Source organism: Salminus brasiliensis, chromosome 3, assembly GCF_030463535.1.
Source record: "Salminus brasiliensis chromosome 3, fSalBra1.hap2, whole genome shotgun sequence".
Classification (NCBI taxonomy): domain Eukaryota; kingdom Metazoa; phylum Chordata; class Actinopteri; order Characiformes; family Bryconidae; genus Salminus; species Salminus brasiliensis.
In genome coordinates this window covers 2,590,173-2,614,849 of record NC_132880.1, presented here as the reverse complement: position 1 = coordinate 2,614,849, position 24,677 = coordinate 2,590,173, and the positions used below count along the sequence as shown (strand labels likewise).

The 24,677-nt window shown below is 45.1% G+C and overlaps 1 protein-coding gene across 2 annotated transcripts in view; it reads right to left on the bottom strand.

Annotated features, from left to right (window-relative positions):
- myh9b (myosin, heavy chain 9b, non-muscle) overlaps positions 1 to 24,677 on the bottom strand; it is a 57,350-nt gene that overhangs the window by 21,812 nt on the left and 10,861 nt on the right. The window contains exons 2-9 of one of the 2 annotated variants that reach the window (XM_072675168.1): positions 13,225 to 13,556; positions 10,961 to 11,117; positions 8,473 to 8,500; positions 8,198 to 8,291; positions 5,821 to 5,841; positions 1,414 to 1,506; positions 1,213 to 1,276; positions 147 to 245 (exon numbers count right to left, since the gene is read on the bottom strand). In XM_072675168.1, the coding sequence (XP_072531269.1) occupies positions 147 to 245; positions 1,213 to 1,276; positions 1,414 to 1,506; positions 5,821 to 5,841; positions 8,198 to 8,291; positions 8,473 to 8,500; positions 10,961 to 11,117; positions 13,225 to 13,551 (883 nt within the window). In that variant the 5' untranslated portion in view covers positions 13,552 to 13,556. The remainder of the gene's footprint in view (positions 1 to 146; positions 246 to 1,212; positions 1,277 to 1,413; positions 1,507 to 5,820; positions 5,842 to 8,197; positions 8,292 to 8,472; positions 8,501 to 10,960; positions 11,118 to 13,224; positions 13,557 to 24,677) is intronic. The other variant, XM_072675169.1, reaches the window with a different exon arrangement.

Genomic DNA, 24,677 nt, shown 5'->3' with positions numbered 1-24,677 from the left:
ATGGGAAGGATTCTGCCACGTAAGCTCTTGTGGATTTCAAAACCAGTTAACCTGCAACACCTTACGAGCATAATCTCAGTCTGTGATGTCCGTGTGTATTCCATCTCAGGGGCGCCCCAAAAAAAAAAAAAAAAAAAAAAACTCACAGCGTAATTTGTCTCCTGCTCCCGTCAGCATGTAGTAGAAGATATGGAAGGTTCGCTCCTCTCTGGCCTGGCGGATGGCGCGAGATTTCTCCAGAAGGTCTGAAGGTCAGATGGTTAAGGGGTAGTGTGATGTGGGCAAGAGGTCATCTCAGACTTTACATTAGAGACTGCTCTTTCAGGTCCAGAGCTGTCGTGGACTAAATACAGAGGGGAACACCTGCACTGGGGAGAGAGAAGCTCCCCATTACGTATGATCTTAGGAACTGACTATTACCTCTGGCATATATTAGCTCAAAAAAACTGACCACTTCCTTTGGTAATACATCAGTTTAAGAACTGACCATTATCTCTGAAATGCATCAGATCAGGAACTGTCAGTTACCCCTTGGAACACAACGTCTTAGGAACTGACCATTATCTATGAAAATCTATCATAGTGGAACTGGACATTATCTTTAAAAATCTATCATAGTGGAACTGGACATTATCTTTAAAAACTTATCATAGTGGAACTGGACATTATCTTTAGAAACTGTTAGCATAAGCACTGGTCATAAGCACTTTACCATTATGCTGAGAATCTATTCGTTAACTGATCACTAGTTTAGGAATCTAAATATTTTGGAACCTTTCATTATGTCGGGGGATCTACTACTTTAGCACTTGGTCTTTATTTCAGGAAGATTATTTTAGGAACTGACAATTACATTGTTTATATATTATATTATTATTATTGTTTATATAAAAGCTGGGAACTGAGCATCAGTTCAGGAATATAGGGACTCCTTAGGACTTTAGGGACTCCTCATTACGTTGGTAATCTATGAGTCTTAAAACTGACCATTATCTTCAGGGTCCATTAGCTTGGCACCTGATTATCACAAGAGGAACCTATTAGCAATCTTAGAAACTGAACATTGGGAATATCTTATACCACCCAAGAACCCATCAGACAGCAGTTTATTAACTCTGGTATCTGATCGCTTATGGATTTATGAACATTACCTTCAAAACCTGTTCCTTTACAAACGAAAACAGAAAGAGCAGCGAGGCAATGAAAGGATACAGGTCTCAATGTTGGCTCCAACGATGTAACCATTAACATCAAAGTTGATTCTGATGAATTTTCCCTGATGAAGAGAGGAGTACGGTTATGGAAACAGACACACACAGACACACACAGACACACACAGACACACACAGACACACACAGACACACACACAGGGTTTGTGACTGTGAACCAGTGAGAGAGGGGACTGCTCTTACGAATCGCGAGGAGTTGTCGTTCTTGACCGTTTTGGCATTACCGAAGGCCTCAAGGATGGGGTTTGCCTGCAGCAGCTGCTTCTCCAGCTCCCCCTAATGATCACACAGACACACACGAACACACACACACACACACATAAACACAGCGATACACTCACTAATCATGCTGAAAGAGCTGGTACTCACAACTGTAATCCAATCAGAGAGCTACAGGAACCGTAATGCCTTACCATCACTTACCGTACACCAGCTAAAATAAGCAGTGCAGCAAAAACACACACACACACACACACAGCAGCGATTTCTCACCCCACACACACACCCCAGACCCCTGTGAAAGGTTAGTACTTACACAATAAAACATCATGAAAGCCACCCATCAGTTAATCAAACTCAGGAATCCCATCACCTTAAAAAAACACCACACCCCAACCTGAGCGAAGACCTCATGCACAGCAGGACTGCCCACCTTGCTGACGTACACATATAAATACCCCACGCATAAAACACATGTATACACCTCAACACCAGGACCAGCTGCTCAGCGTCAGAGCAGTACACCACCTGAACAGGCCAGCTAACTAACAGTCTAATGGCTCGGCCAGTCATTCTGCATACATGGACAGAAGGGGTCCGGCCTATACCCCACAGTACTGTGCACTGACCAGCACTACTGTGTAGATCAGGGTACATGAAAGGTGGTCCAGGGGAGTCCAGCGTCCAGAGTTTGGGGGTCCTTGTAAGTACACGTATAGGTAACATGAACTATATTTAATATATAGTAATAATAATAATAAAACAATTAAACAATTAACAATTAAATAATCGACTTAAAACATTTATGCAGCTGCCAGTGATCTGCTTTATCAAAATGAAAAAAATATTATGATGCAAAATCAGTATTTTATCATATTTTTTATGATATATCTTTATTATATATCATAATTATGACAACATGCGCATTTAAGTTATCTTTTGTTGTGTATTTTGTGAAAGTGACATTCATTAACATATGAATTGTTCAATTAACATAATATTCATCAAATAGAAATTTACAGACGGTGAATGGAACCAGGCATGGGTCGTCATGACTACAAAACAAATATAGGCACTTTATTTACGATGCAAACCCACCAGTGAACAGACACGAGTCTTCAGAGTTTTATATAAGATGATAATGCTGGCAAAATTGTGGCAAATATGAAAACAATACGATTTCTTTGGGGACTATTTTATCTTAAATGCCCTGCATGTATTCTTCCACCATATCTGGACATTTTTTTTGGCAAACAGTACCATCACAGGCTCCGAGTGGCTCAGCAGTCAAATGCGCTGCCACTATGGCCCGGGGTGGGTTCAAATCCTAAGCCATGCTGCTTTGCCATCCCAGGGTGGGCGGATGGCGCCTTCTCCCCTCATTACTCTTGAGCGATGTTGGCCGGCACAGGGGCAGCGAAGCTGGGGACCCAACGCTTTCCTGGTTCCTGGTTCCATTCACCACCACCTTCACTTGTGACTAATTGGCCGTTTTTGGCTAACACCTACTAACTCTGGCAACTAGCTGCTGATGTGAATCGGGTTTATTTGAGTAGGAAGTGCTGGACTAAGGCCCTTCAGGACTGGAGCCGGATCCCTCCACCCAACCTACAGCCAAAAAAGAGCCACTTCTATTCTGCGAAGGGGAAACACTTTTAAATATCAGTGCCTACAGGAACCCACAACTTGGCTAGCATTGTTCGAACCTAGGGTATGCTTGAGTTACACCGGACCAGTGTGGTCGCTCAGAGTGAGGTCATTTTAGAGACTTACGGCCGGTTCAGTTACATAAGACTCTTTACGAGCTAAAATGTTCTACAAACAGAGAGAAAGCTGCTCCAGCGCTGCTCTAAACGATCCATCTGGAGGAAACCCAAAGGTAAATCATCACATTTCTCCTGGATGGTGTAATGAAGCGGCCCTTCAGCCCGCCTGGGTTCGGCTTTGAGGCCTGTAAACTGGAGAAAGCTCTCCCTGGTGGGGGTCGCGCATGCCGACGCAGTGAGAGCGTGATTGCTACACCCCTCAGTTTCAGCACAGTTCTGCCAAGAACTTGCTGTGGAACATGAAACCCTCATGAGAACAGCATGTGGGAAAGACTGAACCCTCGGCTAAGACCAGAGGTACGAACACCAGACCAGATTAAGATCCCCGGACAATCTAATCAACCTGATTGTGAGTCCCTAATGCAGTCGATCAGCCGAGACATGTTTGGTATCTGACGTGTGCTTACTTACTTTACAACCAGAGATGCTAGCTGCTAATGCGGCTAATGTCCAAATGTCACAATTGCACACACAGCTCGACTAGTCCATGTGGAGAAGAACCCAGACTAAACCTATTGGAACCTCCTGGAAATCAATCAAATCCTCATAGCTTCAGAATCTAGTAGAAAGTCTTCCACCCTGGACAGTAGAGACAGTTACTCAGTAACAAAAGCAGGAAAACCTCTTTTCAATGAATGAGTAGGTGTCCCAATACTTTTGTCAATATAGCTAACATGCCACAATCATCATAAATTTGTCTTAAAATGTATCAAAAAGATACGTTAGCCTGGCCTCTCTCGCTGTAAACTAAAGACGCAAACTTCAGACAGCAAACATGTCTCGGCTGATCGACTGCATCGGAGATCGGCGATAATCCAGGTTTATTTTATTATTCAAACAAACTGTTCCTTTAAGTGGTCGAGCGAGCATCACACTGAACACCCTCTCTCTAGCAGTTACACCAGGATGCTTCTGAAATCGGTGTAGTTCGGACATGTCTGGTGCCTCAAATGAAGCTAAAGGGTTTATTGTAGTGAGGTGCGGTGCGGTCCGGTGCGGTAGCCCAGCCAGGGGAACCTGTTATCCACTACACCGGCCGCCTTTCATACACATGCTGCAACAGCCGTCTTCTCCTTTAGGAAACAGCGCAAGATGATCATTTCCCACATTAAAAAAAAATCAATCAATCAATCAGTGCCTGCAAAGTCATCTCACACACCTGCACATAGAGCAAGCACACACACACACACACACACACACACACACACACACACACACACACACATACACACACATACACACACATACACACATACACACATACACACATACACACACACACACTCGCAGAGAAAGCATACATCAGGCAGGTGAGCACACACACACACACACAAACACACACTGTCAAGTACGACAGCGGTCAAACCCAACCCAACCCTGCAGATGGACAATCAGATTGGACAGAGATGCACCTGCTCATTCAGACAGACCCGCTGAGAGTGAAGGCCGGCTGCGCTGAAGCCTTTCACAATGTCCAGTGCTGAGTAAACGCCTGGAAGAGGTGCTTTAATGGTGCACACCTAATGTGTAATAATAATAATAATAATAATAATAATAATAATAATGATGATAATAATATATATATTTTTTATTTTATTTTTTGCATTGTGTCCAAATTTCATGAGGAACAGACCAATAGAAATGCTTCAAAATGACTTTTAAAGCTGCTGTTTATAAAAATAATACTTAATATTCTTATATAAAAAGCAGTGATAGAAAATTAAGGCACAAAACATGTGAATAAATGTATAAATATTAAATATAGTATAGTATAATATATTAATAGAACATAAGAATATTAAACACATAAATAGATATGTCACCATTTCCATTGTATGCCTTCTTTAATGTTTCTTTTACGTTATTTTTACATTGCTTTATGTAACAAATATATTACATTATTTAATAATACTTATTCATACTAAATATACGAATACTAAATAATACTAAATAAAAATGACCATTTCATTTAATATTATGCATCTCCTAAATGACAACTTTACAGAAGGGAAAAGCCTTACTATCTTTATCTGGTAGCATTTCTATTGGTCTGCTGCTCAAAAGTGAAAAAACTGTATATGTTTCAATTTATTTTTTAAATTATTATTAATAATAAAACTTTCAACGAATCCAGGCTTTTAAGCAGTAGTGTATATTCCAAAGGCTTCAGTAAAGCAGGCTGTAAAACTACTAAGCACTAACAACAGACTGACCGTTGTCAGATGCTGCTGATGCACCACTTGTGGTTAATCTCAGAGTGTGTTTTACCCGGGTGTGTGTGTGTGTATGGAACCAAATTGTGATTCAGACGCTGGTGGAATATTGATTTCTTTACTCTCGCTCTGGTCTGTCTGAATGACGCTCTGCTTTCTGCATGGTCACCCAGATCATGTGACAATCCATATGACCAGCTAGCCCAGACAGCACACGGAGGAGGGAGACAGAGAGCGCATGAGGGGGTGAGGGAGATGGTGAGTGAGAGCAAGTGAGAGAGAGAGAGGGGGAAGTGTGTGTGTGAGAGGTGAAGGGAATGTGTGTAACTCACATGTGTCAGGACCGAGCTGCTCTGTTGATGAAAAGAAAAAAAACAGAACTCAAACTCAAAGGCTAAAATAGAGAGAGAGAGAGAGAGATAAATAAACCTCCGGAGCCCGAGTAAACAGGCCGAGACCCCCGCGAGACGGGCGGGACCACAGGAAGACAGAGTTTTACACTGATGAACTGTGTTCAGTTCAATAATCCAACATCCAGATCAAGGCCAGGCCTAAACTAAAGCCACTCCCTATTCAGATTCAGCATCTTCACTGCAGTTCAGCCCAGGACCAGGCTCAAACGTTCGGATGTAGTTTTGCTAAAGCGAGGTCCGGCACAGAGGATCACGATTCTACACTTAATCTCAACACAAGTCTAATACGAGTCTAACTGTGGTCAGCTGGGGAACCATGGCATTTTGAGTGGCCCCATTACAAAAGAGTTATAAATTACAAATAAATAATAAATTAAAATAATTATTAAATTAAAGTATGAAAATAAATATATAAATAAAAGTAAGTAAATTAATAAATGCATAAATAGAAATTATTATACATGTAAGTAAATAAATTAATAAGTAAATAATAAAGTAAATAAGTAAAAAAAAAACAAGTATGTAAGTAAATAAATGATGCAAGTAAATGGCGAAAAAAGTTAATTAAATTAAATAGTAAGTAAGCAAATCAGTAAATAAGTAAAAAGTAAAAATGGAAGTAAATACATAAATTATGCCGCAAGTAAACAAATAAGAAAGTAAAATAAAAAAAAGTAAATAAGTGAAAAACGTACGCAAGCACAAATGATGTAGTAAGTAAAAATACTGCAGTAAATGACAAAGTAAATAAAACTGGTAAAAAGGCAAAAAGTATGTAAATACATGAAAGTAAATAATTAAAAAGTAAGTAAATAAAGTAGATAAAGTAAATGAATATGGTAGCACATCAAGAAGTGAGGAGGTAAATAGATAAATTAATAGTAATAATAATAATAATATTATTAATTAAAGTAAGGAGGCGTTTGTGTTCAGGCAGTGGAGCGTCTGTGTGGCTTCTCTAAAGCTGAATGTACGAGTAACAGCCACGCACTCACAGACCAGCAGTATTAAACCATAGGAGGCCAGTCTAGGAGGTGGTGTGAGAACATCTGGGGGTGATTAGCTCTCAGTGTGAGAGAAACATGTAGACCAATCCCTCTCTGAGTGGAGGAGGAGGAGGAGGAGGAGGAAGAGGGGGGGTGACATCATTTTTAATAAATAAATAAAACAAATGTTTGATAATGATCCAGGTGCTTTTCAAACTTCGTAAACATTCACAAAGAGAAGTGTTCCCAGATTAGTACGTATACACACACACACACACACACACACACACACACACACACACACACACACGTCTTTGTTACACTGTTGATAGTCCATCAGGGGCCAGAGAGACATGGGAAAACAGTCTCTGATCAGATAAACAGAGGAGGTCAGTTTCTATTAAATAAAAAAAAAAGAAAAGGAGAAGGAACCGAACCCCCACCAACCAAACGCGCAGTCTGCCGGATTCACTGAGCTACTCCAGTACCTGGACAGCACTTTACCTGGACAGCACATTAATGTGTGTGTGGTTAAACATAAAATGTTAAATGATAACATCGGCTAGAGCAGTCAACACCTAGATAACATCGGCTAGAGCAGTCAACACCTAGATAACATCGGCTAGAACATCAGCTAGAGCCGTCATCACCTAGATAACATCGGCTAGAGCCGTCAACACCTAGATAACATCGGCTAGAGCAGTCAACACCTAGCTAACATCAGCTAGAGCAGTCAACACCTAGCTAACATCAGCTAGAGCAGTCAACACCTAGAGCCGTCAACACCTAGATAACATCGGCTAGAGCAGTCAACATCTAGATAACATCGGCTAGAACATCAGCTAGAGCCATAATCACCTAGCTAACATCGGCTAGAGCAGTCAACACCTAGCTAACATCGGCTAGAGCCGTCAACACCTAGAGCCGTCATCACCTAGATAACATTGGCTAGAGCAGTCAACACCTAGATAACATCGGCTAGAGCAGTCAACACCTAGAGCCGTCATCACCTAGATAACATCAGCTAGAGCAGTTAGCCTAGGGAACACCTCAGGTGCGCTCATGCAAAGGCACTAATAGGTCGCAGCAGGACGGGGCTGAAGATTCTTTCTGTTATTAAACATCATTAATACCTGAACAGTTATTTTAAGGAGCGCATGAACATCCCCGGCAGAGACCAAACGCTGATGGGTGAGGGAAAAGTCACAGAAAAAGAAGAGTGGTTTAGAGTGAGCGTGAGCGAGAGAGAGTGAGAGAGAGAGAGCGAGAGAGAGTGAGAGTGAGTAGTGGGGAAAAAGAGAATAACTAACCTGGTCTTTCTTGGTCTTGTGAGAGGAGGCCACGTGGGCCAGATACTGAATAACCTTCTTGGTGTTTTCTGTCTTTCCAGCACCAGATTCACCCCTGAGAACGAACGAACGAACGAACACACACACACACACACACACACACACACACACACACACACACACACACACACACACACACACACACACACACCAGTGTTGGATTCCTCCATAACGTCTCCTTAAAAACAACAAGTCGTGGTTGCTGTAAGCTGCATGTGTTCAGCCGGGACACTCACGTGCACAGGATGGACTGGTCCTCACGGTCTGAGGAAGAGGAGGAAGAGAAGATGGAATTAGCATGAAAATATTCCACAACCCCCATAATCTGTCCATAACACACCAGTTCCACACTAACTGTATATGAATTGTGGCCACTGGCTTCTATATTAACTCAGCCAGCATACTCATGTGGGGCTGGCATGGGTGGAATGTGTGCTAGGTGGGTCCCAAACAGGCATGGGCTGCGTTTTTCTGGGACCCAGTTGGTCTTCCCAAATGGGCCCAATTGCTACAGCCCACCTTAATCTCATATGGGTCCCAGCAAGACCCTGTATGCAGTGCACAACCCAGATGGGAGCCATGCTGACCCTAGTGTGCATATATTGGGGGGCCAACGTAGAACCAAGGGACAGAATGTTCTGGTTCTCAGTCGGGCGACCCATACAGGCCCCACATGGACACATCAGAGTTTACCTCCATAATGTAATCTAGTGCTTTTAGTCCAAATACTTTTGTCTGTATAGTGTATGTGGCTCCTGTAAGCAATCGTGAATGATGGAAACCAGCCAATCAGAGCACAGCTCCATTTAAAATCCCTCCATATGAGGAGACTCAGTGGGTTTCACTCTAAGGGGGGGTAACAGGGTGGTAAATAGGCATGCTAAACTGCATCTGAGCATTTTACACCCACACCAAAGTCACACCCTTACTATTTACACATCAAACAACAGCCGAAATGTGTTATGTGGCCCGGGAACTCGGACTGCCGAGGTATAAGGGGTCCATTCTGATTCCATGGCAACGTTCAGGATGGACGTCGGTGCCGAACACAGCCCCTAAATAGCTTCACGCTCAGCGCTCAGCAAAGAGGAAAAAACACAAAGTGCTGTTCGATAAACACGTTTCAGAGAACCCAAGCGTTATCTGCTGCACACCAGCCCCACGGTTTTGTCTCGCTAACAGGAAGTGCTTGGCCCACACACAGGAAATTGATATCCGGCTTCCTGTGACTGGAAAAAGAAGCCTTTCAACCAGCATCAGTTTAACCTCCCCGACCCAGGCCACGAACACCGCCCTCACCACCCTCACCACTGCAGCAAACGGGCCTACACACTACCACAGCTCTCGGAGGTCATTCCACGTTCTTACTGCAGAGAGAGCCCGAGTGTGAGAAGTAAGGAGGAAGTGAGCACTGCACGCTGTGTGCACTCACACAGGATACCACCCACACCCAAGAAAACGGAGCTCATTTGGGCCTCCTATTTCAAGAACACAACCACTGCAACTAATAATGTGAAGTTCTACAAGAATGTGCTGCTAGGAGAAGAACACAAGTGACAGCAGGCCCAAAAAAGGCAGCGGCGAACACTCGGGCCACGTCTGGACCACGGTTGGGCCCACCGAGCTTTCAACAAACGTTCTTCTTATGGAATTCTTCCTCTTGGAGAATAACCTCATGTTTCCTATTAAACTGAATTAAACCCTCGATACAATGAGACCTAGAGCAGAGTGTGCAGAGATACTCAGACCCTAGACCTGAAAAACTGAGCTTCATATTTCTCGTAAACACACACCTTTACTCAAGCGGACGAATAGTTTTGGTGCTTGAAACAGATTGACCAGAGTCTCAGCTTCACTAAAGCAGTGGTTAATACATTCATTAGATGGCGTGTCCAAGATGGACTACAGGAACATTATTAAAGCCAGGAAGGGGCGTGGGGGGGTGGGGGGTCTGGGAAAGTGCCTGCTGTATCTCTTGCCGCTGCAGCGGCCAAAACGAAGACTGGGTGAAGGAGGACTGAAGCTACTGAGCTCGGATCGGATCTGGCTTCAATGTGCATTTGAACCCATTTGTGTGTGTGTGTGTGTGTGTGTGTGTGTGTGTGTGTGTGTGTGTGTGTGTTTAAGCAGGCTCCAGGGATTAGGGTTTCAGATTGGAGTCATTAACACTATGGTTAACCAGGGATATGGGAATTCTGGGCAGACATCATGTATGTTCCTGATACATTTGTGCAGCTGCTGATGTCTAGGCATCTTACAGTAATACTAGTTATTATATATAATAATAATAATAATAATAATAATAATATATATGGAAACTATATATTAACTATATTATACTATATAATACATAATAATATAATATATTATATATAACCTATATTAGTCTACACTACACTACAAATGCAGCCCACTGATCTTTGCTGTACGTCAGGTGGATTTCTCTCTGATCAATTCATGTTAATTGTGTTATTATGACAGTAAGAGCAGATCCAGCTAAATTTAGCCACTCCCCTAAAAACCCTTGCTGTTCTGACTGAGGAGCTGCAATAAAAACAAACACGGATTTAGGAATGTTTTCCCTGGTGGGAGAGACGGGATCTCCTCCACATCCCGAGCGTAAACCACACTTATGTTATAAACAGTGTTTGTAACCAGATAATACACGGTGTGTGTACGTGTGTGTGTGTGTGTGTGCGAGCATTTGTTTGTGTGTATGGACACCTTGCATCATGCTCCTGTATGCCGTGTCTGTGATGGCGTAGATGTGGGGGGGCATCTCGTGTCTCTTTTTGCCCTTGTACATGTCCACGATCTCCTCTGAGTAGATGGGCAGGTTCTTGTAGGGGTTTATCACCACACAGAAGAGTCCAGAGTATGTCTGTGGGGAGGGAGAGGGAGAGGGAGAGAGAGAGAATATTAAGCATATTAATTTGTAAAATGTATCTTTGTCCACTGTGTGGTAATGAAGGCCTAAGAACCATCGTAGAACCACACTGTGAAGGAAGCCAAAGCCAGCAGAAGATCTGGAGCCAAGCTCGGCCTTGTCAGTGAGGCCTGTAATTCCAGCAGCTCTTTCACACACACACACACACACACACACACACACAACACACACACACACACACACACACACACACACACACACACACACACACACACACACACACACACACACACACACACACACACACACACACAAACACACGGCTCCATCAGGCTCTGATGAGTGGGTGTCAAAGAAGCAGAGATTAAGTCATAGGGGAAAACTACAGTTAGTTCTACTCTTTAATTTCCTAATCATCCCCTTCAACACACACACACACACACACACACACACACACACACACACACACACACACACACACACACACACAGGTCGAGAATGCCTTCTCTTAGCTTCTTTAGCGGAGACCCTCTTCTTCACTCAGACTGTACAGCTGACTGTCCTCTAAACTCGCCCTCGTGTTTATTCATCAAACACATCTGTATTATTAATCTGTCTCCATCCAGCTGCTGCACAGACGCAGTCTCCATCATTCCTGCTCTGATCTCGGAAACTCAACTTTTACTTTTAGGGTGAAGGGAGCTACTACCACTACTGCTGCTGCTACTACTACTACTACCACCACCACCACCACCACCATCACCACCGCTGCTGATGCTACCACTACTGCTGCTACTACTACTACTACTACTACTACTGCTGCTGCTGCTACTACTACTACCACCACCACCACCACCACCGCTGATGCTACCACTACTACTACTGCTGCTACTACTACCACCACTACTGCTGCTACTACTACCACCACCACCGCTACTGATGCTGCTACTACTACTGCTGCTACTACTACTACCACCACCACCACCACCACCGCCGCCACTACTACTGCTGCTACTACTACTACTACTACTACTACCACCACCACCACCGCTGATGCTACCACTACTGCTGCTACTACTACAACTACCACCTCTGCTGCTACTATTACTACTGCTACAACTACCACTTCTGCTGCTACTATTACTACTGCTACAACTACCACTTCTGCTGCTGCTACTACTACCACTACAACTACCACTTCTGCTGCTGCTACTACTACCACCACCGCCGCCGCTACTACTTCTGCTACTACTACTACCACCACCACTACTGCTGCTGCTACCACCACTACTGCTGCTAATACTAATACTACTACTACCACCACCACTACTGCTACTACCACCACCACCGCTGCCGCTGCTGCTACCACCACTACTGCTACTACTACCTTTTCCTACTACTACCACTACTACTGCTGCATTTACTACTATTACTACTGCTACTACTACTACTGCTGCTGCCACTGCTGCTCCACTTCTTTCTATCATCCATCTCTCTCTATTTCTCTAATCCTTCTCGTCTCTTCATACGTTTCGTTCTCTCTCTACCCCTCCAGCCTCACTTTATCTTTCCTGCCTTCTTCCTTTCGTTCTTTTTTGCTCTTGTGGTGTTCTCTCTTACTCTCCCTCCATCCCCTTTTCTTCTCCCTCTCTCTCTCCATCTCTCTGGAGGTGCTTTTCTCCTTCCTCCCTTTCACATTGTTCGCTGGAACTTCCTGTTTACCACACAGACACACATTCTGTCAGTGTGTATGTGAGGGACACATCCTCTTCCTCCACGTGTGAGAGAGTGTATGGTACGTGATCAGTCTGAATGATTGTAAATTGACAGAGCGTATGGGAGCGGAGGGGGGGGGGCAGTGCTGGGTGGGGTCCAGGCAGGCCAAGAGGCTGATCCAGCACACCTGACACACACCCCTCATCTCATCCAGCAGCTGCACTCACTCCCCGGTCTTCAATTACACACACAGACGATATCAGCAGTATCTCCTATGAACGATTCAGTGTCTCCACTAAAATGATTCATTAGCCAGTACAAACGATTCAGTACCTACTATAAAAGATTCATCCTTCATCTAAATGAACCTAAATGAATCACTTACGTAGATGAGGCCTGAGTAGTATCTCTCCTTCAGGTTGTGCAGCACGGAGGCCTCGTTCAGGCACGTCAGCTCGGCCATGTCCTCCACCTTGTTGAACTTCGGAGGGTTCATCTTCTGGATGTCGTCCTTGTTGACGCGCACTTTCTTGCCGGAGTCGGCGAGCTCCACCAGCACCTCGTCGCCATGCTCCTCCTTCACGGAGCCGGCCTCGAAGCCCAGCCGCTCCGACGGAACCCACACCAGCTTCTTACTGGCCCAATCCGCCTGGGCCAGCGGGTTGTTCACTACGGTGCGGTCCACGTACAGGTACTTATCTGCAGCCGACATGGTTGCTTGAAGGGGAAAGAGAGGGGGGGGAAGAGGGACATTAGTGGTCATGAAGTTCTGTTGCAACAATCAAAACCTCATTAAAAAAAATGCAGCTTATTTAGGTGGTGTCTGTGATCTCCACAGAGCAGCACTGACCAACAGAACGGGACGCTTAGGAGCAGAGTAGGTCTACGGTCACCATGCCTGGCTAGAGGACTGGGTTCTGGGAGCCTGGGAGCTGTGTTCTCTGGATTGACAGAGCTCCAGCCCAACTTTGGGATGAGCAGGAGCCGCAGAACTGATGTTCTCATGAGGCTGAATGCAATCAGATCCCCACACACAGCAATGTTCCAACATTCCTTCTAGTCTCAAGTCTCCACACAAGACTAAAGACAAAAATAGGACAAATAGGACCAACTCCTGATCACAGGGTTTGGTGCAGAACACCATGAATGGTCAACTACTCTACAGCCTCACCCAGCAAAATAACCAATGAACTGAGAGGACGGTGACATACGGCACAAAGCTACATGCAGACACAGGTGTGTGTTCGGACCCACCCCATACTTCACATTGATGAACAAAAGGACTGCAGAGAGGTGAAGCACACGCAGTGTCTCGGACGCCCAATGAAACACTCCTACAGGGTAAACGGTACTCGCGCTAATGATCCATGATGATCTTCTGACCCATTATTAAAGGCATATTAAACACAAAGCAGCTGCAAGACTGACTTTCGGTGGCGTGTCGCAGTAACCAACAAACAATAGGCCTAACCTGCATGAGCCAAACCGGCCCTACAGGTTGCCACAATAACAACAGAGGCCTGCAGATATTCTTAGAGCGGCCTGGGCAAGCGTCTGATTGGTTAAAGGGAGAACACTCGGGCTGTCCACTGGTAGCGTTGGACCGAGCCAAAGCATTGCCTTTAAAGGAGAATTCCACAGAATTGTCGACATTTCTGCATAATTAAATATCGTCCGGAGTGGACCGGTCAGAGTCACAACACGGTCAGAATTGTTCACGGTGGTGGTGAAGGGAACCACCCTTCCCGTCCCATCCCGTCCCGTCCCGTCCCTTCCTCTAAAACTGCTAAAAGCGGCCTTCTTCAGGCCTGGCTTTTTCTAGATTATTTAAAATAGTAATAAATAAATAAGAAAATAAATAAATAATTCAAAAGAATATTGTACCTTCTAAAATCAATTTACAGTTTATGGTGGAGGGATACATGCACAGAAAAATAGTCCCCACTATTAAACCATTATAAACATTACATATAAAACACGGTTGGGTGGTTGGGTTACTGGTGTCTGTATGGCTATACTGGTGTTGTAGTCATGGCAACGGCTGGTTCCATTGAACCACTTCACACCAATGACTCAGTGTTTACATCTTAAACACTGAATTATGCAGACATTTTGACAAATCAGTGGACTTGCTCCTTAATATATATTAATAATAAAAAAGCTGATTCTTTATTATTAGAGGGGTGGGGGGCTGTCCATGTCTCTTACATAAGCCTTCAGGAATGCGGAGGTCAGGATCTGTTAAGCTCTCTCTTTCTCTCTCTCTCTCTCTCGCTCACAAACACACCCAATCTGTGTACAGCCCAGGTTAGGTCAGGAAGCGGCACACTGCCTCGTTCCTGTAACTGTCCTGTAACTGCTCTCGCTCTGTAAGCAGAACCTTCAGCACTTGGTGGCCTGTTTGGTTTAAATACGTGGTTTGGACAAACGACTTTGTTGATTACATGGTTCTGAGACAGCCTTTTAAACAATTTGTGCCTTTTTAAGCATCGTGTGTTTGTGTGCGTGTGTGTGTGTGTGTGTGACCGAGAGTGAGAGTGCACAAGATGTAGTTGGGGGGCTGCTGGTGGGCTGTAACTCCTTTTAGAAACTGTACTAAGCATAGAAACAGAACTAATGGAGGGTTTGGCTGTCCATTCATAACCTCCAGATAGGCTTCTTTTATTATTATTATTATTATTATTATTATTTATGCTGCTGCTTCACTACCCGCTCCAGTCCTACACAACGTCATTAGAACAGTCCCAAATTTGTTTACAGTACTTTGTTAGCAATTAGCACAAAAGTCCGTGACTGTGGGCCAGCAGGGCAAACGGCCGGGTCTTTCGGGCCCCACACCCAGTAACCCTTCCGAGCCTTCACTCTACAGGGTAGAGCCTCCTCAGAGAGAGAGGGGTAAAAGCATGTAGAGCCTAGCTGATCTGCTCTGCACGGAGCGCTCGGCGGGAGCAGCGCGAGGCCTTTTCCCCCCCGAATGAGCACGAGCGGCTTAACCAAGCCCTGGGAACGTGCAGCCACGACTTCGGTTAAACCACAAAAACACGACAAGCCCTGGCAGGGCCCTCTGCCTTTCCCATGCTCGGCAGTTCTGTCGAAGACACTGTAACCTAGCGAAAGGGTGACTCAACGGGTTTTACCGGCCTTACGTAAGCCTCGGCAGCCCCGCGGGGCTTTATGGAGGAAGGCAATTAGCAGAGCCTGTAGAGCTCTCGCTTTCACGCCGGCCATTAGCGTTCCTGCTTCACAGGGGGCGAACCCTCGCCTACTGCAACACGTAGCACACTAGAGCTAGCACTAGTGTGGCCCGCGTTTTCCTGCAGCTCAATAAAGCTCCTGATTGGCTCAGAGCCAACTTACCGAAATTATTATTATTACAGGAACTGCCCCGTCGAGCTAGCAGCAGCTCCCAGTTTCAGAACCAACTAGCCGGTGGAATTAGCCATGACTAAACTGAGACCAGACCTAACTTAAAACATACACTATATGGACAAAAGTATTAGGACACTTGCCCATTCATTGCGTCTTCTGAAATCAAGAGTATTAAAAGATCAAGATTTGAGAGACGAAGGCTTTTTACTAGATTTTGGAACCTGGAGCATTGCTGTGAGGATTTGATTGCATTCAGACAAGACAAGAGCGTTAGTGAGGTCGGGATGTTGGATGATCACCACCCCACCTCATCATCCCTCATCGCAGCCCAATGCTGCGAGTCTTTATACCCCTTTACTAGCCCACGCCTGGCATTAGGCAGCATGGTGCCAATAGGTTTGTCTAGATTATCTGCTCCGGAGTGTCCTATTCTATTGGCAGCTCTTCCTTACAAGGACTAAACAAGCCGTGTCAGCGAAGCAGTGAGTGAGTGCATTCTTTAGAGGGGCTGTCCACAAACTTTTGGACATTTTAGCTCTTGTTTTTGCGCAAAGTACAAAACTAATGAAAACACAGATGACAGATATGAAAACATGTCTTGGCTGATCGACCACGTCTGAGGTAAGAGGGGAATTATAGCACCTGATATTATCGGCGTTACCACAGCAAGATTAGAGCTTTAGGGAAGCCAGAGGGAAAAAAAATCTTCTAGAGAAGTCAGACAGATCGTCTGCTGGCCTGGCTGGCACTGGGCAGGCTGTGTTCCAGTGCTGTGTAAGGGGAATAAGTGACATCACTGCTTAGCGAGCCAAGAAGATCCAAGAACTCTCAGACAGAGCGTTGGTGGGTACAGTTAGTCTGGTAGAGTTGCAGACGTTGCGGTCAAAATTAATAAATATAATCATAAATGACCCCCCCCTCCTCACACACACACACACACACACACACACACACACACACACACACACACACACACACACACACACACAAAGGCCTGCTGTGGTGTTTTTATTTTAATTCTGCTACTGTGCAAAAAGCCCAGTCACAGTTGTGCAGGGTAGAGTGGACTATCACTATTATGAGTGGCGCAACTGTCTAAGCGCAGGCCCAATCATCACAAGAGCTTGAGCTCGGCCCCCAGCGACGCCCCGTTTAACGCTTTTAGTGCTTCAGTGAATCAGTGAATCATTTCCTAAAGAATCGTAACACGGTTGAATCGTTTTGGCCTCCGTTTGTGAGTCTTGGTGGGTTTGATTGACGGCAGGCTCCGATTTTGACTGGCAGTCGCAGTCCTGCAGAGTCATACTGGTGTGTGAGAGAAAAGCCTACCCAAACAGTCTTGGCGTCTAGCCCGTCACCAGGCTCAACACACACACACACAAACACACACACACACACACACACACACACACACACACAGAGCGCAACGATCTCCGGGCTTGTTCTTCTCATGATCTCCATACCCAGACTCCACACCCCAACCCCACAGCTGACTCCCATCACCACTCCATCCCCCACTTCCTGCTCTAGAACACGCTGTACCCCGAAATTAGCCGTCTTCCTCAGCGCCTGACAGCTCCAGCTCCCTCCCTCTGATACACTCTCTGTGTTTATCCAGACTTCCAGGGTCACATTCCTACCATGCTCGCACTTTATCAGGGAAAATGGGGGAGAGCCAGAGCAAGGGAGAGCGAGCGCCAGCTTTCCTCCTCAAACCCCTTCTTTAACCTTCTAAAGCTGCACCGTACACTGCTTACTAATCAAGACCACCGTACAGAACTCCAGACTTAATGACCATCCAACTTCACCTTTTTTTTAATGCGACAAAGTTAGCAAGAACCTTTAACTGCTCAATGATCTAGAACTTTGGGTTTGTGTACAGTTCTAGCATTTAAGAGCTTTAAAAATGCACAATCCTAGAACTGTGGAAAGTTCTGGAGTTCATACCTTCTAAAATTCTCTACAATCTCAAAACTGTGAAAGGTTCTAGTGTTGAAACTCTAGAACTTTCCCCAGTTCTAGGATTGCAGAACATTTTATAAAGTTCTGGAGTTTCTATCTTCCTATCTAAAACTTTCTTCAATCCTAGATCTGTGGAAAGTTCTGGAGTTCCTATCTTCTAAAATGTTCTACGATCTAAAAACTGAGTTTTTTACAGTTAGGAACTCCAGAACGTTCCACAGTTCAAGGATTGTACAAAGTTTTATAAAGTTCTGGAGTTCCTATCTTCTAAAACTTTCTTCAATCCTAGAACTGGGGAAAGTTCTGGAGTTTCAACACTAGAACTTTTCAGTTTTTAGTTTGTAGAATTTCAGATTTTAGATTGAAGAGTTTCAGCGTTATAAAATGTTCGACAATCTAAAAACGGTGGAAAGTTCTGGCGTTCCTATCTTCTAAAATGCTGTGTGGAAACTTCCAGAGCTGAAGAGCTCCAGGTTTGACTGGAACATCTGGCTCTACAGTGCTTGTGTTTGTGAAGCTAAATGAAGACAGGAACTGAAGGCAGTGGGGACAGTTAATTCTGAGCAGATCATGCCAGGCGTTCCCCGCTGGCTCTCAGTCATCAGTCACATTTTTGTGGATTATTTAAACAGTCCGATCTTTTGGTCCCACGCATTTTAACTGCTGTTGCAACAGCAGCCCACGCAAGTCCACCGATCAGCCTGACGGAGTACTCCCTGCTTTACGGTAACAGCGTCTCCCCAGGGCACTGACCAGCACTGGAAACATCTGTTGGTCCTGGGTCGGGTTTGGTTCTTATCTGAGTGCTTATGAGGGTCAGGTGACCCCAACGTCTTCAGATCAGATTCCTTTACGCTCAAGCTCGGGCTGACTGTGATTTATGGAGGGTGTTAAAAGAGAGAGAGAGAGAGAGAGATGGAATGAGAGGGACAGGGAGAGAGAGAGAGAGAGAGAGAGAGAGAGAGAGAGAGCATCCCAACAGCTTTCGCGTTGGAATACAGACAAGTCTCGAGATTGGTCAGTGTCATTCTGACCAAGACGTTGGATCATCAGAGCATCCTGATGCATCAACGGCCTCAAAGGACATCTGGGATCGATCAGTGCAGAACACAGCGAAACAGGGGTGTTGAGTTCTGGTCTCGGACGTCCAGCACAGTCTGAGGAACCCTCCTGATTGATCGATCAATCTGTTGCCAGGACTGGGGGAGTGGCTGAGGAGTGAAATCCCCAAACTGTTCCGATGTCCAACAGCAGGCTGATTTCTGTACACAAGTTAACCTAACGATCTAGGACATACGTAGAACATCAAGGAGCGGTCAGAGGTTCCAAAATTAGCCCATTATGATGAAAAGTGAACTGAGAAATCTCAAATTCTAGCACCTTAGAATCCTCAGTGGAACGTTCCTAAATGTACCATGTAATGGTCTAGAACGTTTGAGTTTACTTTTTTTTTTGTTGTGCAATTTTAGAACCTCAGATGAGAACTAAATTTTTTTGTGCAATGTTCTAGTACACATAGAACACTGCAAAGCTCTAAAATTCTACAGTTTTACATAACCGAATGCTCTAGAACATTGCACAGAAAACAACCAGTGTACTGCTCCTAAAGTTCTATAACTCGACAAATGCACACCCAAATGTTCTAGACCATTACACAGAACATTTAGGAACATTCCACTGAGGATTCCTAACCTAACGTTCTAAAACATTGAGCAGAGAACTGAATTTCCAGTGAAGCGATGCTGGAGTTCTAGAACCGTACACAACTACACCCAAACGTCTAGAACATAGCAAAGAAAAGTCAGGAATACTAAGCTAAGAAATCTGAAGTTCATAAATTCTAGAAACCATTACGTAGAACCTTTAGGAACATTACACAGAGATCTCCGAGGTTCTAAAAATCTGGAACTGCACAAAAGTTTCAATGGAAACTTCCACAGAGAATTCCAAAGCTAAAAAATTCCAGTATGGCCATGGAAATGAAGGCTGTGACCTTTGGGGCACGACCGGACAGCTTTCTCTCAGTGTCCGAATCGTGAAAATCCAGACTGATGAGGTACTGCAATTTTCCCCAATCCACTCGGAATTTCTAAGGAAAACCGTAAACGTTAACTGAGACACCGAAAACTAAACGTCGGTACTCCGACCTGGAAAACCAATGCCATTCCATACGAAGACCCTAACGCAGCGTTTCTTGACCCTGGTCCTGGACGCCCACTGCCCTCACCACACCTGATCCAGCTGCTTCTGTTGGAGTAATGCTTTCCACTAGATTTTGAAGTAGCATTGCTGTGAGGATTTGATTGCCTTGAGCCACAAGAGCGCTAGCGACATTAGAATGATGGAAGATGGTGCTCCATCCAATGCTTTGGGAATTTTTTGGGGAGGTAGGGCGGTGGTGGTGATTGGTGACTACCAACACCACCACCACCCTACCTCCCCAAAAAATCCCAAAAGCATTGGGTGAAGCACCATCTTCCATCATTCCAGAGAATAGAGGTCCACACCTGACTGATGAACAGCCCATTACTGTGCTGAAGGGGTGAAAGACGTGCAGGGCAGTGGCCCTCGAGGACCAGGGACGACGCCAACGTCCACACACACACACACACACACACACACACACACACACACACACACACACACACACACACACACACACACACACACACACACACACAGGCTGGCCTGGCCTCAGAAGAAAGGGCCTGTAATGACAGAGCGGCTGCCCAGCTGAGGGAAGAGACCGGACCATGTTGAAGCTGGAAAGCAGCAGGAGCGTGTGGGCGAGCCTCAGTCGGGGTTATATATGCGGGTGACCTGGAGGCTACAGAGCATTCCCTGAAATCTGGGCGAGTGATAAAGCGGGAGGCCTGTTGTTCTAACGAGGTCAGGCGGAGCTTTATGGCCGGCCGGTCGGTCGGTCGGTCAGATAACGGCAGAAGAACGTCTTCTCTTCCAATCTAATAACATTCGAACGGTCAACAATTAGAATGGAGACAGACGGGCCGAGAGGACGGGCGGACAGACTGATGGAGAGATAGGAAGACAAAGAGGGACAGAAAGCTCGTCTTCGCCTCGCTCAAAGTCTTGACACAGTTAAATCAGTTAAGTCAGTCACGCTGGGACACCCCTGGGAGCGCCGCTGCTAAATTTAACCGGCCGTTGCTCCACCGTTGAACAGACGAGTGAGCTAAATCTGAAAGCTGAGGCTACAGAAGTGCGAGGGGCGGCCTCGATAAGGCCGGAGAGACCGTACCTCCGATCGCTGCCAGCGGTTCAGTGGTCGAGATGCTGAACAGTCATTCAGAGAGGGGGTTTGGTGTGAAGCGCTTCGCTGTGGGGAAACTCACCAACTTGGGTTTCTATCCGGTGGGGGTGAACGGAAGCTGGGCTCTCAGGCGGGCCTTGAAACCTTGAAGATCACCCCCACGGCAAGTAGAACGTTATACGTTATACTCTGACAAAAGTATTGGGACGCCTGCTTATTCGTTGTTGTTCTTCTTAAATCTGAAAAGAGTTTGTCATGCTTTTGTTGGAGTAAGGCTTCCTACTAGATTTTGGAGGAGTGTTGCTGTGAGGATTTGATTGCATTCAGCCACGAGTTGTTAGTAAGGTCAGGATATTGGATGGTCACCACCCAACTCAATTCCAAAAGTACTGGATGGAGCACCGCCATCCATCATTCCAGAGAACACAGTTCCTCCACTGCTCCACAGCTCCTCAATGTTGCTGGGGGGCTTTATACCCCCCTAGCTCACGTCTGGCGTTAGGCAGCATGGTGCCAATAGTGCTGCTCTACAGGGACTAGATAAGCTGTGTCAGCAATGAGTGCAACTTAAAGTAGCTGAATGCATTCATTAGAAGGGGTGTCCACAAACATCTGGACATACAGTGTTGCTGGGAGTTCTGGTTAGTTTGTACTTCAATACCATTCTAATGCTAAACTAGGTCCAATCACTGATGGTTTTCCTTAGGGACTACTATGCCTCAACACCCTGCAGGTATCCCTCCACCAAGAATGGGATTTTTAAAATGTCTTGGCCAAATAATTTGCAGAACGTCTCAGGCAGTGTTTTCAGAATCATATGGTATGTAGCTTTTAGAGGCGTTAAGCTCGTCAGACGTCCCCTGTTCTCGTTTCCTTTTTTCTCCACCTCTTCTTCTCTCGTCTACTTCACTTTCATTCCATTCCAGTCGAGTGCCTCCCGCCCGCTCAGCGGTGGAAGAGTCAATAAAGCTGAAGAATCTGGAGCTGACGGCTGCTGCTGGAGTGTAGAGCACTATAAAAGGCCAAATCCGAGCATCAGGGTGGGAGAGAGGGCCATTCAGCGCTGTTTTACTAGCGTCCCCCACCGCCATGCCCAACGACCAGGCTGTTCGGGATCCTTTTGTTTAGCCATTAAAGGAATAGTTTGGAGAAACATTACAGTTGCACAAGTTCCCCTCTTACCCTGAACGCAGCTGATCAGCAAAAACATCTCTGGTGCCTTGAGCTCGCTTCTTTAGTTTTGCAGTGGAGCTTTGAGGTCAGGGTAGCCAACAAGTAATGCAAGCTTATAGCCACCAATTAGCATCTTCTTGTATCCACGTGACCTAGGACAGACTTGCTTATGTGGTTTCCAACACTATGTGATGCACTAGTATCTATAAAAATGTGTAGCTAATAAACAGAGGAAAACAGCCATTATGGATTCAGAATTTTGGTCTGTATTTTGTCCATGATGCTAACTGCTGGGAAGAACCTCTAGTTGGAGTCATGGGAAAAGCCATCTCTTGGCTCAGATCCTACCTGACTGATCTGTATGTGAACGTAAACAGGGTAAAGTGCCTGTACATGTAAATGTACAATGTGGTGTCCCACAGGGCTCTGTTCTAGGGCCTTTATTATTCTCCTTATGAAGGCTCCTACCCTTTTCTTCAGGGTTATACAAGTCCTAATGGATTTTATATATATATATATATATATATATATATATATATATATATATATATATATATATATATATATATATATATATATACACAGAAGTGCAACATCTACTCACTGAAATTCGGCTCTGTGGCCATGTGGTCACTGCGGCTACTCACTACGCACTGTTTTTCCAACCAATCCCTGCCCTCATCTCTTTTGCATTTCCTCCCATACACAGCTCTCAGTCCACCTCTCTCGATGGCATTAACACCTGCCTCACACTTTCCATTTCCATTCCACACCACTGCCCAGCTGATGAATAGGCTGTGCGGCAGGGCGGCAGTCGGGCACGTAGAGGGCATGAGAGGCAGCCCAGAGAGAGAGGAGAGGGCGAGAGAAGGAGAAAGAGGGAGCGAGGATAAAGGAAATGACAAGCAGGGAAAACTATTTTGCCATTTGAGGGACTTTGTTGTGTGAATTCTCGAGATGAGCGCCAAGAGACAGACCGGGTGAGAAAGAATGCGGCTCTTTCCTGAGGAGCGCTGGAAACCAGGCTTTAAAATAGAGCTGGAAGGCCTGCAGGACGTCAGGCACGCCTCGATTAAGATTAGGCCTCTTTCTTAAAAACAGAGATTTCTGAACGGCTCTGCTGAACGAGCTCCGCACTCAGTGCTCATGGTAAAGGCAGTGCGGATGTGGATGCGCAGGCATTATTAAGGGTGTAACGATACACCGAGGTCATGGACGACATGGACCACGCTAATGCAAAAAGGCTTAAGATGATGTATGGTCCCAGAGAGGGTTGCGAAATTCTGGGAATTTCCAAAGTTGGGAATTTTATCAGGGGAATTAGTGGGAATAAATGGGAATTATTCAAATTTAAAGGTGAGAAACTTGCATAAGGTTGGTCAAAATAATAGATATGATACCAAAAAGAGCTGAATAGCAAAGCTGCTCCTCAACCCCAGGCTTATTACACACTGCAGGGCTATTGAGACCACACCACACCCCCTGCATCCACTGTCCAGATGATTTCTAGAAAGCTGACTCACCACTACTGAAAGCACACATTTGGACCACAGCACTGCCTGAAGCCAGGTAATATTTTGATGAGGTTTATATTTTTATAAGACTGAAACCTTTAAGCAGCTATTAAGCTAAGGGGGAATCTCACAGTTGCTCGCCATCTGCTAAATCAGAAAAGCTTTCATCTGAGACTAGCTTACCAAGGCTAGGAGAAAGAATTAAGAAATAAGCCTTGTGTCATAGTTATGATATGTATTGTTATGCCATAAAAAAAAATCGATACATTGATAATAGTGCATGATATAGTTCCTTTAAATTATCCAATATTTCCTGTTAATTCCAATAAATTCCCAATATTAGGTTTTTGAGCTAAAATTCCCATGAAAAGTTACCAGTTTACTGGCAATTTATCTGATATTTTCCACCCCTAGTCCCAGATGAGGTAGTTGGTACACCCTGTGGTAGGGCGTCGTTGGGCGATATCCACTTTGTCATAATGTCATACCGCCCGACAATAAGACAGCGGTATTTGGCAGATTATTTTGCGCATTTTAATCACGTTCCTG